The sequence below is a fragment of the Rhinichthys klamathensis genome, unplaced genomic scaffold, assembly GCF_029890125.1.
Source record: "Rhinichthys klamathensis goyatoka isolate OS25496 unplaced genomic scaffold, OSU_Roscu_1.1 h1tg000114l_1, whole genome shotgun sequence".
In the NCBI taxonomy this organism is placed as follows: domain Eukaryota; kingdom Metazoa; phylum Chordata; class Actinopteri; order Cypriniformes; family Leuciscidae; genus Rhinichthys; species Rhinichthys klamathensis.
Window position 1 is genome coordinate 719,181 of NW_026606651.1, and position 16,292 is coordinate 735,472.

At 38.3% G+C, this 16,292-nt stretch overlaps 1 protein-coding gene across 2 annotated transcripts in view; it reads right to left on the bottom strand.

Moving 5' to 3' along the window:
• Positions 1 to 13,359, bottom strand: part of hk2 (hexokinase 2) — a 79,757-nt gene extending 66,398 nt beyond the window's left edge. For both annotated transcript variants that reach the window (XR_008807437.1, XM_056254695.1), the window contains exon 1: positions 13,143 to 13,359. Coding sequence is in view for 1 of the 2 variants with exons in the window: in XM_056254695.1 (XP_056110670.1) it covers positions 13,143 to 13,205 (63 nt within the window). In the remaining variant the exon portion in view is untranslated. The remainder of the gene's footprint in view (positions 1 to 13,142) is intronic.
• Positions 13,360 to 16,292: the final 2,933 nt, after the last annotated feature.

Here is a 16,292-nt window from a genome sequence, read left to right on the forward strand (position 1 = left end):
AACATCCTTCCAGATTGTAAAAGAATTGCAGCTCTCTCTCTCTCTCTCCAAGGTCTGCAGCATTATGTTTAATGATTGGCAATGAATGACAACGGAACTAGTTTTGTTCGCAATTTTAGCTCAATAACGGTTCGATTCGCTGTGATGAATTCGCCCTGGTGAATAGCATGAACAGAGCACTGTCCTGAGGCGCAATTCATACAGATACCTACAAAAGCATAGAGCATTCACAATCCCAAACATTCCACCTCAGCAGGAGAAATGGCCTGTCTTGGTAAATGCTAAGAACTTATTATAGAAACAGCCTTATGAGTTTCATATCTTACATACTGTATGACATTTGACACCACAAGGGGACAGAATCATTCACACAGCTGCCCACGATAAGAAATATGGTGCCAAGATCACATGGAAACAAATCAACCTGTCGCCTAATACACAGGGTTCAACAGGGCTAAAGGTTCCCCTCAAAAACTGTGACTGATCCTAAACATGAACATCAAAAATATATTTCTTGTTGATTATTTCAAAGAACAACAAAATTACACAATTTATGTGAAAATTAATGAAACAAGAAGCTTGTTTGATTAAATATCATGTAAATATAAACGGCAAATAGGACTCCGGAGGCACTGACAGTGCAGACTACTGTATATACACTCACCGGCCACTTTATTAGGTACCCCATGCTAGTAACGGGTTGGACCCCCTTTTGCCTTCAGAACTGCCTCAATTCTTCGTGGCATAGATTCAACAAGGTGCTGGAAGCATTCCTCAGGGAGTTTGGTCCATATTGACATGATGGCATCACACAGTTGCCGCAGATTTGTCGGCTGCACATCCATGATGCGAATCTCCCGTTCCACCACATCCCAAAGATGCTCTATTGGGTTGAGATCTGGTGACTGTGGAGGCCATTTTAGTACAGTGAACTCATTGTCATGTTCAAGAAACCAATTTGAAATGATTAGAGCTTTGTGACATGGTGGAAGTAGCCATCAGAGGATGGGTACATGGTGGCCATAAAGGGATGGACATGGTCAGAAACAATGCTCAGGTAGGCCGTGGCATTTAAACGATGCCCAATTGGCACTAAGGGGCCTAAAGTGTGCCAGGAAAACATCCCCCACACCATTACACCACCACCACCAGCCTGCACAGTGGTAACAAGGCATGATGGTTCCATGTTCTCATTCTGTTTACGCCAAATTCTGACTCTAACATCTGAATGTCTCAACAGAAATCGAGACTCATCAGACCAGGCAACATTTTTCCAGTCTTCAACTGTTCAATTTTGGTGAGCTCTTGCAAATTGTAGCCTCTTTTTCCTATTTGTAGTGGAGATGAGTGGTACCCGGTGGAGTCTTCTGCTGTTGTAGCCCATCCGCCTCAAGGTTGTGCGTGTTGTGGCTTCACAAATGCTTTGCTGCATACCTCGGTTGTAACGAGTGGTTATTTCAGTCACTGTTGCCCTTCTATCAGCTCGAACCAGTCTGGCCATTCTCCTCTGACCTCTGGCATCAACAAGGCATTTCCGCCCACAGAACTGCCGCTCACTGGATGTTTTTTCTTTTTCGGACCATTCTCTGTAAACCCTAGAGATGGTTGTGCGTGAAAATCCCAGTAGATTAGCAGTTTCTGAAATACTCAGACCAGCCCTTCTGGCACCAACAATCATGCCACGTTCAAAGTCACTCAAATCACCTTTCTTCCCCATACTGATGCTCGGTTTGAACTGCAGGAGATTGTCTTGACCATGTCTACATGCCTAAATGCACTGAGTTGCCGCCATGTGATTGGCTGCTTAGAAATTAAGTGTTAACGAGCAGTTGGACAGGTGTACCTAATAAAGTGGCCGGTGAGTGTATATAAAGTCACACACACATACAATCTGCATTATGGAATCAAACTTTTCTAAGCCCAGGCTGGTCTCAAGGTCCTGTCCATGACATACTGGATGTAACAGTACACAGTGCTATGATAAACGAGTTTATAATTATCGCGTTAAGACAGAGATAGACGCTATTATATCCTGGTTTAAACTTCAAGAGCAAACACAGCATTGCAGTTGTTACGTTTGATTCATTTCTGTGAATCAACTCAAATCTGCTTTAAAAAAATCAATTTAAAACTCTGATTCAATGATTCATTTCGATGACATTTGAAGAGCAGATTCTTAAAAATGATGAAATATACTTCGTTGTGCTTATTTAGTGAAAAATATATCTTGATCATTACACTCAATGGAATGATATAAATAATATTAATATAAAATTAATAATATTCATTTATCTTTACAACAACAATAAAAAGTTTTTTAAGTTTTTTTAAAGCCTTTCAGTGCAAATAAAATACTGACATACATCAGATATCAGAGGTGTGAGGTTTAAGCTGCATCGGTTGTATTCAGTATGTAGTTGACACTTTTTGTCAGAAAAAAAGTCACGTTAAAAAAATATTCCGGGTTATTTCACCCTACTGTAGCATAAGTTAAGAACACTGTTCAATAGGTCTACAATAAAGTTAAAAAGGGTAATTATTTCAATTCATGTCTTGCCCTGGGGCCATTTCTATTTGGGGCTGAACTGAACACCTTTCCAATTACATGCCAATTTCAACACCACCAATTTCACCTGCTTTTGACTCCAACGCATGCAAGGACACTTTAATGAGTTTCAGAATGTAGGCTATTTTCAATACAGAAGAAAAGCGAACCCTTAAGAGGCCGGAAACTCTGATAATTTGCACAAGACGTTTCAGAACACTTGAACGCAAGACAAGTGTGTAATTACGTGAGGATATGAAAAAGGTCCGAGTGCGTGCAATGCATTAAAGGCATTAAAAGGAATCTGAATCATAATGAAATTTTGACTGCATTCATGTACAGACAGCTCCACAAATACAACAAAGACAAGATGTTGCAACATAAATCAGAAGAGCTTAAACCACATTTGCTTATACAAGTTCTTTTAAAGCTCAACCTTAGACAGGGCTCTTATTCACATTACTCCCATGTGAAATTACTCCCATGGCGAAAGCCGAGTACAAATCAGCATGAAGTTTTAACATCTACTCTTCGTGTAATGGAAACCACATTGGCCTCGAACAGCATTTCGAAACTTAAAAACGAGTGAGTTTCATTTCATTAAACCTTTTGTCAACTAAACTTTACTTTTCCAAGCCAATATTGAATGACTTTTACCAAACAGTCCCAAGGGTATTCTTTTTATGAAATTATAATTGTAATAGGATGATTCAGGGTAATTTTAGACATTTCGTAATCTGGACCGCCCAAGGACTGATGTGTACATTTCTTGCTCCACCACAAGAAAATAGAAAGAATGTTACAATGACTGTATCCCAGCCTTCATAATGGAATTCTTTTTTTTTGTCTTTTTTTTTTTTGTCCGTACAATGAATGTAAATGAGGTCCAGTGTTGTTCGAGCCCCACTGAATTTCATTGTATAGACAAAAGCAGTTGAAACATTCTTCAAATTGTAGAACTACTAGAATAAAGAATAACAGAATAAAGTTCTGCAGAACTCACATCTCAGGATGTGAGATGTCAAGTATTGTTGTTGATCTGTACACTGTAAAAAATAAAACATAATTTTTACGGTAAAATACCGGCAGCTGTGGTTGCCAGAACTTTACCGTTAAAAATACGATAGCAACGTTATTGGTTTTACAGACTTAACTAAAAATTTACAGTAATAAACCGTATTTCATTATCTGCAATAATATTAATTTTCCGACATATTGAAGTATTAATATCTGTTTTGTACCATTGTAATACACTGAAAACCACCAATCACAACAGTGATGGGAGTCACATGATCAATCAAGGCTCAAGCAGTTCTTCCACAAGAAAGTTAATACTATTACTGTATGTTGAAGCTGCACAGTGTCATTCGCACAAACATTAAACACCATCATGGTAACACACATGACATTTAAAAAATGCAATACACTAATTTAACAACATTACATGTAACATAAAACCCTAATGTACATAACTGATTAGAAAAAAACTAAGAAAACTATGAAGAAACAGTTATTTCAACAAAAATACATCAAATGTGAAGTGTCACGCAGGAAATTGTGGGAATGCCAATTTACGTTTTTTCTAGTGCTGCACGATTAATCGAATCGCAATCGCGATGTCAAACCTATGCGATTATATAACGCAAAATGCAGCGATTGTATATGAACACAGCATCTCTTCTTTTTTGTCATCCTTTGACTAGTGTTACATGATCCCGCTCTTATTCGTGCAAATGCCTTAAAACCATTTTGCACGACAATAAGTCAAAAGAGAGCGCGCTGCCTGTGAATGTCCTGATTGTGACTCAGAAAAACGCGCGCCAGTATAATGCGCATGCACAGACCGCGTGCCAGAATACAGTTCTCTTTCGAGCTTGAACGAACAATAACACACACAATTATGCCAAAATGTCGTTTTGTCGATTATCTTCATAACATAAGAGCAGTCTAATGATGGACAAAAAGAGTTGTGCTTGTGAGAGAATGAGGCGCGTGTAATGGCGCTTTTCCACTACACAGTACCAGCTCGCCTTGGCTCGGCTCGGCTCGACTCGACTCGCCTTTGTTTGGTTTTCCACTGTGTAAAAGTTGTACCTGTACCTGCTTTCGGGTACTTTTTTTCGTACCACCTCCGGCGAGGTTCCAAGCGAGCTGAGGCGAGCTAAGCCGATACTAAAATGTGACGTGAAAACAATGCCGACTGCTGATTGGTCACAGAGAATCTGCGTCATCATTGCACGCGCCAGATGGAGTATCCAGAATAACCCCGCCATTTTTAAATAGTTTGGCCAGAGATAGTTACTAAACTTACTACTATTATTATGGCAACTCGGAAGAATACGCCGTGCTCAAACGAGGAGGTGCAGACATTCCTTTGTTTGGTTGCCGAAGAGAGGATCCAGCGAGAGCTTGATGGGGCAACGAGGAACGAAATGCGTCGCTATGACGACCGGGTACTATTTGTGGCGGTACTTTCTGCAATGGAAAACGGAGCGAAAAGCGAGTCGAGTCGAGGCGAGCTGGTACTGGTAGCAGCTAATGGAAAAGCGCCATAAGATCCGCGTCTCGGCAACGGCTGCTCTTAAAGGGCCAGCAGCGAATAAAGCGTTCCGTCAGTAAAGTTAATCAAAGAACAAAGGGAACAGAAAATTACTCTGCTCTTGACTAAAGAAGTTTTGTGGGTTTAATAAGGATTAGTCTATATATATATAATTTATAATTCATGCAGCGCAGACTGTTTGATAACTTTATTCAATTTCTGTAGCCTATATAAATCTGTATATAAATCCTCAATCCTACCTGTTAAAGTAACAACAGGTAACTTTTCAACCTTCATAATATATTTCCAAGTCTCTTGTGATGGTACATCGACTTACAATAGGTTGAATGACACGTCTGCCATAGCCTGACGGGGTCTGTAGCGTTTTTAATCGTACTTTTAAACTTCGGGTTTCGGGTAGTAACCGGCGAACAAAGAGAACTACAAAATTCGACTGCTTTACGGCATATACGTCACTTCCACCACCACCCCCACTTCCTTAAAATCGGACTTGCGAGCCAAATGTTATAGTGATGGCCGAAGCAGCACAGAAAAACAAGAAAGCAAAGGTTTTATCGGAGCAAAGCAAAAAGAGAAAGTGATCGCGTTAAAGGCAGAACGAGGATCAACATTGCAGAGCTGCCAACTCTCACGCATTGGCCGTGAGACACCCGCATTTGATTGGTTTCACACGCTCACACGTACGCCACACCCCCGGTTTCTCACGCTAAATTGTCAACCCGGTCGGTCAAATCCCTGAAAGATGAGTTTATCTATAGATCTACCTGTTGAGCCACTCGTGATCGACAAGTTATACCGCAAATTAGTTCAAATCTCCCGGAATCTAGAGCGAGCGCGCACGCGAGACAGAGACTGTGCTCCAACGCGCGCGGACGGCAGAGAGAGAAAGCGAGCGAGAGACCTTGCGTGTGCAGGGAGCATCGAACCCCCCATCGAAAAAAGAATGCCTCTCTCTAACCTCTCTAATTCGCTAGAGTAGTAGCGAATTATCAATCTGGTAGCTAGTAAACGATATTCTAGTTTTTGATGGTTAGCTATCGCTAGTATTCTCGTTCTGATTTGAACTTTGCAATCGATGAAATGCAAATAGCAAATGTTTGACCTAAAAAGTGTAGTCTACTCAACATGTACAAAGAAAGGAGGAAGATTATTAATAAAATCATATTTTAGGATACCTAACATGTCTGTGATATTTGTTTAATTGTCTTGCCTCAAGCTATAATGCAAATCGATTTGTAAAATTTGCAGATTCATTTATGGTAACTTGATATTATAATATTGACGATATATGGTTATTATCAACCACTCAAACATTGCATTGAAGTATCATATAGATCCAGTAAAACGGTAACCAATAGACTAGGCTACTATAATGACGCTGGCTTGTAAACGTGAGCATCGCGATCATTTGTCGTTAGAAAAAAAAATAAAACCCATGAAATTATATTCATATGACATGCTGAAATATATGCCACTGTACCTGGGATGAAGACATTTCACACGCGACGCAAGCAGAACGCCTGCATGTGACCTCCTCCTACAGTGTTCAGGGCTATCCTGGTTGTCAACAATTGCATGTGCATGTAGGATGACAGAGTTTACGACAGTAGTAGAGGACAATACTGTTTCCCAACTGTAGGGGGAGCCCGAGAGCAAAAAACTACCTGTTGTTACTTTAAGACAGGAAGGGCACAGTATAAATATGGCATTTATTATGGGTTTATGTGAGGATTGTTTGAAGTTCATTTAATTTAAAAGCTGTTATTATTATTTTTTAAGCCTAATAAATATTTTAAAAGTTGATAGCTTTCAATTGTATTGATGGAATCACTGTAATGTTGGATGGCTATAATTAACGTTTAAAATGTGGGGGGTGTCGTCATTTTTATCCAGACATCAATGGTTTATTGATCATTATAGGTGTTATCAATCATTTAGTTGTTGTTGCTAGTTTGAGTTGAGAAATACACATTAATACACAGAATGATCACTAATCTGTGTGTGCATTTTACTTTAGAACCAAGCAAGTTGACTCATGAAACCATTTGTTTATTATATCGCAATCGCATATCGCAATCGCAATATTGACCTCATTAATCGCAATATGACATTTTCCCCAAATCGTGCAGCCCTAGTTTTTTCACTGTAAATTATACAATGAATTTTTCCTTTTTCACTTCCAAAAACTGTAAATCTAACAGTATTTTACAGTAAAATTACATTAAACAGGGTTCTCAAGTCTCACGCATTGGCCGTGAGACACACGCAATTCAACCAGTTCACACGCTCACACGCCACACAGTGTATTTCTCACGCTGAAAAGGCAATGCCAACCAAGTTGTCCTGCAAGCTTTATACATAACGTTGTATACGAGGCGCAGGCACACAAAGTGAAGTTTCCTGCCGCCAGCGCGTCTGTATCTCGGCCAGATTGCGTTGTTACTAGGCAACATAGATGCGTGAAGTCCGCGAACACACGTACGGAAGTTGACGGACATATTCTCGGCCACCGCAACATCGCGCGAACACACGTCGTCATGGAGAATGTAAGTTGGAAGAAAGCTCGCCTAACATTTTTAGGCTAGAACATTTAATATATAGCCCCTCATATACATTATTGATGCAGTCAAAAACTCTACAACTACTTTGCAACCAGGCCAGAAGCTTTGACTCAGTTTGGCTAGTTATCTGAAACTAAGGGAAATGTTATGGGAAGGAATTAAGATGTATTTCTTAATTTTATTTTAAATTATACTGTATTAATAGTCTTTCTAGTTACATTAAGGCTACGTGTATTAAAGCAGAGTGCCCTGGGTAATATTTTATATCCTGTCAAAACATACTAATCATAGCCTAATCATTGCTATTGCATTTGTATTTTTCAAAGATGTCACGGAAAAATGCAAAAAGATTTGTTTTTCCAAACTGTTTGAAACAATTTGTTATTTGTAATTTTGAAATATAACATTAAAGAGTAGGCCTATATTTGATGTGATGAATTGCTTTGTCATTTATCAGATTTACCAACTGCTATAATTTCAATTTGTGCTGGTTATTATGAACAATGGGTCAAATTGGGGGCGGGGATGGGAGGGGGCGGGGCTCCATTAAGGCTCCTCCCCTAACCGCATGTGATCTCACTCCAAGCTTTTGATCAAACTTGAGAACCCTGCATTAAATGTACCATTAGATCTATCACAGTTATTTACCGTATATAGTAAGGAAACTTTCTATTAACCAATTAACAGTTTTGCACTATAGCATATTTTTTACAGTCTATTTTTACAGTCTTTCACCGTTGAAATCACGATCATTTTTTACAGTGCACGGACCAGGGACCATGGTTCGTAACCAGGGCTTGACATTAACACCCGCCAACCCGCCAAATGCGGGTGGATTTTGCTCGTGGCGGGTAACACAGTCACTTCAACTAGCCACTTTGGCGGGTTGAATAATTGTAGTCTTTTCAAAAGGCATCTGAAGCGCACTGGCTGCGTGGCGTGCGCGTCTCAGCTGCGTGGTGTGTCCGTTTTTATTTCGGCTCCCATGTTAACAGGTTAGAACTTGCACACTGCCTGCGTGACGCGCGTCTCGAGCCGCGCCGAAAACGCGTGCATGCTAGAAAAAAAACCGACGCCTATTTCTCACGCGACACGCAAGCCTGTTGGAAGCGTTTCCAGGCTAAATAGAATAGGAAAATATGTCATGTTGACACGAACACATATTAATAAATGGCATTTTTATGTTTGAAAGTCCATAGGTTTTGGCAAATGCAGATATAATTAAAAAAAAATCAAATATTGCACCTGTCAATACAGAACGAAATATTCTTATAGCCTATTTTGCCGTCTATGCTGCAACGCCCGAATCCCGAGATAGCCCTCCATGTACGTTACCAGCAGACACCAGTCAGACACGTTTCTGGTGTGCAAAGACACAGAAAACGCAACTTGTAACAAAGAATTTCCCATCGGGGCTCAATAAAGTAATTCTGATTCTGATATTTAAACAGACAGTGTTTCTAATGCTAAAGGTTTTTTGTTTAGTTTTTTATATTTTTTATTAATCTTCTACATCCATGCACCACTTTTATTATGCAATAAGAAGCTATGTCTTCATCTTAATACATGGTTTTATAGGAGCTTTAAAGGAGCTTTACACACAACCTTATCAGAGCTAATGATAATGACCTGTATTGTTATACCTAGTCTTGATTTGCGTGTGTACAGTGGTTTTAGATTTAAAAGGGTTGTAAATCTAGTTCAAGTAAATTTTAGCACGCCATAGTCAACTTTAATCAGGTAATTTCACAACAACAAAAATGTGGCTAGTAAAAATGCTGTGTGGCTAGTAACTTTGGAAAACCACTAGCCACATTGGCTAGTGAGCAAAAAAGTTAATGTCAAGCCCTGTTCGTAACGCACGTGATTCTCGGATTAATTGCAAACTTTAACCATCATAGAGTAAAAATGTATCATTTGAAAAGCAAAGTTGAACGAAAGTCACAAAAATTGCGGTATATGCGTAAATTCAGAGTGGTGCGGTGTCTGGAGAGCGTCTTGTCATCAATTTTTGAGCTTTTCTCTGCATTATTCATAGGAATTAACTCTTTTAATCCAATCAATGTGCCATATGAGACCACATTACAGCAGATAATTCAAATGTCAACAAAAGACAGTCTCAGCACTTTTCGTTCACCTCTGCCTGTTCAGCTTTGTGTTGTTGTCCTTCAGACAGTCCTTAACAAAACTCGCAATGCGGATCATAAGTCATAACTGGACCAGAGCAAGCATGTTTCAAGTTTTTATAGACATATTTCATTCCTAGTGCTCCAAACATGAACCAGCACTGTGTATGCAATGCACACATAGGCATATTTCATCATGTCTTCTTCAAATTAAATATATGACATGTTCAGATAAGGATACTGATCCTACGGTACATCTGATTATGAATGCGATGACACGCTGAATTACTGATCTGATACACCGAAGACAATAATGTAGAACGAAAAATTCAAAGAAGGATGGACAAAAAAGTAACTAAGTCTTCATTATTTCTGTGTTAAACTGATGTGTGTTGTCTTATGTATGATGTGAGTGTGATTGCAGTGCTCGTAAATGCAATGAAAATATTATAATTTTTCATATAGACCAATAACTCTGGAAAGCTATAATGCTGATTTGATGATATTTCTAAGAATAATTTATCAAAACATATTTGATTTATTCATGATAGATGTCTCTACTAATAGGGATGGGACGATTACCGGTTTCACGATAAACCATGATAACATCTCCTGACGGTTAGTATTATCGTTTAAAATTTAATTATCACTAAAACCGAGTTTGATTATCGTGATTTTGAAAACTCGCAGTAAATCCTGTCCAGCCAGAATCAGTCTAGGCGCGATGCCGCGCGAGCATGCAACGTTGTTGTTTTTTGCACGAGAAGACATGGCGGAAGGCAGTGACAGCGCTCGGGAGATTTTTCAGCCATCCAAGAGGACAAAATCTGAGGTGTGGTCGTATTTTGGCTATTTACAAGAGTCCTGAGTGCAATTTAATCGAGGATGGGTACCCAGCTGTCTGCAGATCTTGCAAGAGGAAAGTCGCTGCAAAAGGGGGAAGGAAACACCTCACATCTGCTAAGTCATCTTAGTGACAACCACCCACTGTTATCTAGCGAATGCAAGGCAAGTTAACTTTTACCTCAATACCAAAACTACTTCGGCAAATAATTGGACAAAAAATATTGATTAGAGATTAAATATTTCATTATCTAACTTGTAATTAACGCATAGCTTCCGAGAAGAAAAGTTTTACAGCAAGTGGCTTTGAGCCAATTAAGACGAACGAAAATGTTCAAATTATTACGGGTGACATTTAAGGGATAATGTATTGTATTTGTTCATAGTAAACTTATTACACAGCTTTTTAATTTATTTTTACCACAGAAATAATTTCAGGGACATGAAAAATTGAATTGTGAAGATTACCGTTAATGTTTTTAAATCTTACCGGTTTATAAACTCATTATGTAAGTTACAGTATACAAAACAATCGTCAAGACAATATGATCACTACAACAATATTATAGCAGTATTAATTCTAAATTACTCTTATTTCATTTTCAATACAATCCAAAGACGCAAGACATAGCTACACATAATGAAACTAGAGATCGCGCCCGCGGTGGTCCGAGACATGGATGTGCGCTGTGTTTGCGTTGCTATTGATCGTTGCTGTTTAGTCACCCTGGCCCAACCAACATATTTTGTTCATTTAAAGGGTGTGTGTGTGTGTGTGTGTGTGTGTGTGTGTGTGTGTGTGTGTGTGTGTGTGTGTGTGTGTGTGTGTGTGTGTGTGTGTGTGTGTGTGTGTGTGTGTGTGTGTGTGTGTGTGTGTGTGTGTGTGTGTGTGTGTGTGTGTGTGTGTGTGTGTGAGTGAGAGAGAGTAAGTGATTTATTATTAACTTGTTGAAATGTTTTCAGTGTGTATCAGTTCTTTTTGAACATTTCTATCTCATTTTAACAAAACCGTGATAATATTGATAATCGTGATCTTTTTGGTCACTATAATCGTGATATGAAATTTTCTTACCGTCCCATCCCTATCTACTAATAAGATATTTGTGAGTTTAATATGTTTAAGAGATAGCCTACTCTACTCTGGCATGAGGAACATAGCAGTGGTTCTTCATTTGGTATTAAGAATTTGTGTTTGATTCTGGAATGTTCTATTCGACATTGTGAATATCATCTGATCCCAGGGACAATTGAAAATAGAAATGCAACTTTTAACCACAGTATATTAATTTCATACAGTTTGTTGTTTGTACAATGATCCCATTCATTTGGCCATTTGTTGATAACGTATAAGACACTGAGGGTAATAGCTGACTTGGCAGACAACTATTCATCCAGTGCAGTTTAATTCACGCAGCACTAGTTAACCAAACAAAGGTGAGTCAGTTAGTTCAATAAAGGAATGCAGTTGATAGTCTTGTTTACAATCAAACAGTCTACGTAGCCTATATAAAAAAGGGCTGTCAACTGCAATCTGCTAATGTGTGAACAAACACAGATTAAGCTTTGGCGTATATCACAATGAATATGAAGGCATTGGAGTGCATAAAATATAAATATCTTGGTAAGAAAACATCTTGTCAATTCCTGAGTTGCTCTGACGAGTAGGGAGAAGGACATCACATCAAATTAACTTAATCACAGTTCTTATTCTTTTTTTAAGTGTGGCAATGCAAGTACTTGTCAGAGGTCACAGAAGTCACTGCTTGCTTTTGTCATAATGAAGTCGAGCGCCCAGGAGGTGATGAGTGATGACACACGTGACTAGCAGGGCGCTCGAGTCTCAGGTTACCAGAGCAACACTCGCTCAGTTAAAGGTACGTCGTGGCAGGAAGCGCCACAAAAACTCGCCCAGCTAGTTTATCCAATATCATTTTTACCTTTATTATCATTGTTTTTATAGACCATTATTTCAAACTGGCAGACATACGGTTATGTATATACTAAAAATATAGCCTAGTATATTATGGACACGAATATCATCTAATGTTATTATTGGTATGGAGCAGCTCCCAACTCCCAAACTACGTAACGTTAACTTGTTACTCTTCATACTTCAAAAATGCGGAAACTGACGTTTTGCGACTGACGCACGGGACTCATGCGGTAAGGGGAAATACACGATGTGGGGGAAATTTAGAATAGGACATCAATATAACGTTAGGCCTAACGGAATATTCAATAAACTAAGGATCTCAAAGTCTGTTATAAGTAGGATCGTGATAGTATCTTGTGTCAAGTGATGTAAAACTGACCTCGCTGTCACACACACACACGTGTGGATGCGAAAGGATGTAAACGACTTACAATAAAAACAAACAAACCAACATTGTAACTGACCGATAATCATCTTCACTCATCCATCGGCCTGATTAACATTAAGTCAATATACAAAGCGAGATGACGATAAGCCGGCTTTTAGCGCGAGCCGGCTACTGTAGGCTACTTACTTTCTGGACGTGGTCATGATGGAGCTCAGTGAAGTAGTATGCCAGTAAATGAGAGGCGATCATCGTCTTCTGTCAGCTTGGGGTGTCTTAAACTTCTTAAGTGTGTTGAATGTGAGCTGAACTGATTGTAAGTCACTTTGGGTGCGAGCTCATGTTCTTCAAGTTTCTCAAACTCTTTCTTGGACTTGCGCTATCCGGTACAATGATGATGCAAAGTGATGTCACTATTAATTCCACCCACTTCACACTAGTAATTTGAGTAGTTTTACGTCACTGAGATTCTTGTTGCTGATTGGCCGCAAAGAAGGCGTGTCAAACTTTACAGACTCTGGGACCCCCCCCCCCCCCCCCCACCCAGACTCTCGACCAATCCCAGTATAATTTATGATATAATAAAATTATAATTTTGTATTTTTTAATAAAATTTTCTGTAGGCTAGCATATGTCTTAATTTTTTAGCAGTTTGATCATGTCATGCATTAAAAAATACATGATAAAAATTGCAATTTACTGTAGCCATACTTCTAGATCATTTGTCAGCGAAAGCTCTGGTTAAACCGGATAATGGGATGATGTTTTTATGTATTTAAGAATATAGGAGTCTAGGTTGCTGCAAGAGTAAGTGCTCTTCATCTGAATTAGTTTGTTTGGTCTGTATGACACAACCTTGAAAGATGTGCAACTTGGCACGTCTCCTTGTATGACATAATACAGCAATAGTTTCATTATGACTTCTTTATTAGAACAGTGTCTTGACTTCAAACTTTGCATTTGTCCCCCTACACATTTGGGAGTCTAAAAGATTTTTTCCATATTGCTCAGACATGATATGAACTAGAGAGAGTTCAGAAGGTCAGAAATCACTGAAAATGTGTTGGTTTTTTTTTTTTTTTTTTTTTATTAAAAACCATGTGACCATCTTGTACAGTCTAAAAAACAGTCATGGTATTTGTTGGCAGATTCTAATTAGAATATTTCTAATTGCATATACTTTGATGACATTATGTCACTGTATTATTTAATATGAGATTTTTTTTGTAAAAAAATAAAAAGCAACAAGAGTGTTGTACAAAATAAATCAGTTCTTCAAGTGACTGTTGTCAGTACTCCTCCTTTCACTGAAGCTCACTTTTGAAATACCTGCTACACCACTTTTCCTTCTAACGTGGGTTAGTATGATTATGAATTCACAGAATGTCTTTGGAGAGAGCTGGTCCCCTGTCATCAGATAAGCATGAATTGAGTTCCTGACATCCCACAGGCACATTAATGTAAGACCGCAGCTGATCAGATTCCAAACCCACGACGGCCTCAGTTGTTCTCAAAATCATAACTGCGGGGACACAGTCTCTTGCATGAACAATTGTGAGCACACTTTTTGATCTGTTTTCAATTTTTGTCTTATAGAATAAATGTTGTATTTTTGTTGTATTTTGATTTAGTAATTTCTTCTCGATGGTAATATCACACTGCTAAAAATGTTGTGATGGAAACAAAACTGTTCATATATATATATATATATATATATATATATATAAGCTGTAAACTAAATGTATCTTTACTTGCTGAAATGAATGCAACATATGAAAGTCTTCTGTGATGAATGTTTTCATAACACTTCTTCTTCTTGTTGTTTACATATTAATCATTTTTTTTAAATAATAACAGCCAAAAACAGAAAAGAAAAATCAATTTGATGTCTTTCACAATTGTATCCAAGGCATTGGAAAGTAGGACATTAGCCCATTATAGTTGTGAATTATGGAGATAATTACTGATTACTGTCCAGCAGACTGAGTTTGAGACATTGTTTGCTTCTTTTTTATTTCATTTTATTATGTTCAAAACCAAATGTGATAAGAAGTGTGATAAGAGTTCTTTGTCATTATGGGGAACAACAGCATATAATACACTGAATCAAATCCTTTACAGAACGGTTATGTCAGATGTAGCCCCTATGTTGTATGATGTAAGACCGATGCAGGACAACTTTATCCACTCTCAATCTGGTGATTCCGTGATGCGTCATTAGGTTATCCATTCATAGCCTAAAAGTTAGGTGGGGTTTTATGCCTTTAACAAATTGTTAAAGCGATTTGAGTACACAGAAAAGCGCTATATAAATGTAACGAATTATAATTATAACAAGGAAGTAATAAAGATGAACAGGATGTTTACATTCGATTATTTTCAGACTTCACCACACTAAGATGTTTAGTTAATTATTATTGAATTTTGCTTGGAATATTTATGATTAATCCACATTTTTATACATCTTCTCTCTGAAAAAAAAGGATATTGTTTTTAAAAGTATATGCAGACAAATGACTCACCAGTATGATGCATTTCCACTTAACTGGTTCATAAAGGATGATTTCTTACAAAAGAAAGAAGGTGATAAGATAAACAGTATGTGTTCAGCACAATGCCACTCGCTCAGGCTAATGAGCGTATTTGTGTAAGTGTGTAATTGTTCTCAGTGAATTATGTTTATGACCAGTGACACTTTAAACACAGTTTCACTGAGTCAAGAAGTGGGGATGGATCTGTAGTAGGCTATCTATTGAAAGGGAGGAAATGCAACAAAACAAAAAAATAGGAATGATGATGCAATGTTTATGCAAATCAAATCTGCTATTTTGGTATGCTACAAAACTTGACCTGACAGGCATGAACAGCTTTCAGAGGTAAGCTGGCCTACATTGTTGTTGCTGTTGTTCAATGAAAATTGAAACACTGTTGTTGAAAGTTTGAAACAAAGGAGAAGCTTAGTCACATTTTGGTCGTGAGATAGCGTTGGAACTTCCCCACGTGGCAACTATCCCAGTCGTCCCATTCAATTAAAAAAAAATGTTTTATCAGGATATCAACATTACTGCCAGCAGAGTAAGAACTTTACGTTCAATCACATCAGTCGTTTTGGAAAGGATTCAGGGTGAAATGACTTTTCATGCAGATTCAATATGACCTTGCACTGCCATCTAGCGATGAAGACTGAAAAGCACGTAATCTACATCGGTTAGGGTGGAGTTTGTCGCACAGGTGCTTTTAGTTAGAATTAGATTTTTAATGAGTCATTTGACCAACTTCTAGACCAATAGATTCTACAGTATGATCAATTAAAAGGCTTTTTTTTTCCAAACATAACAT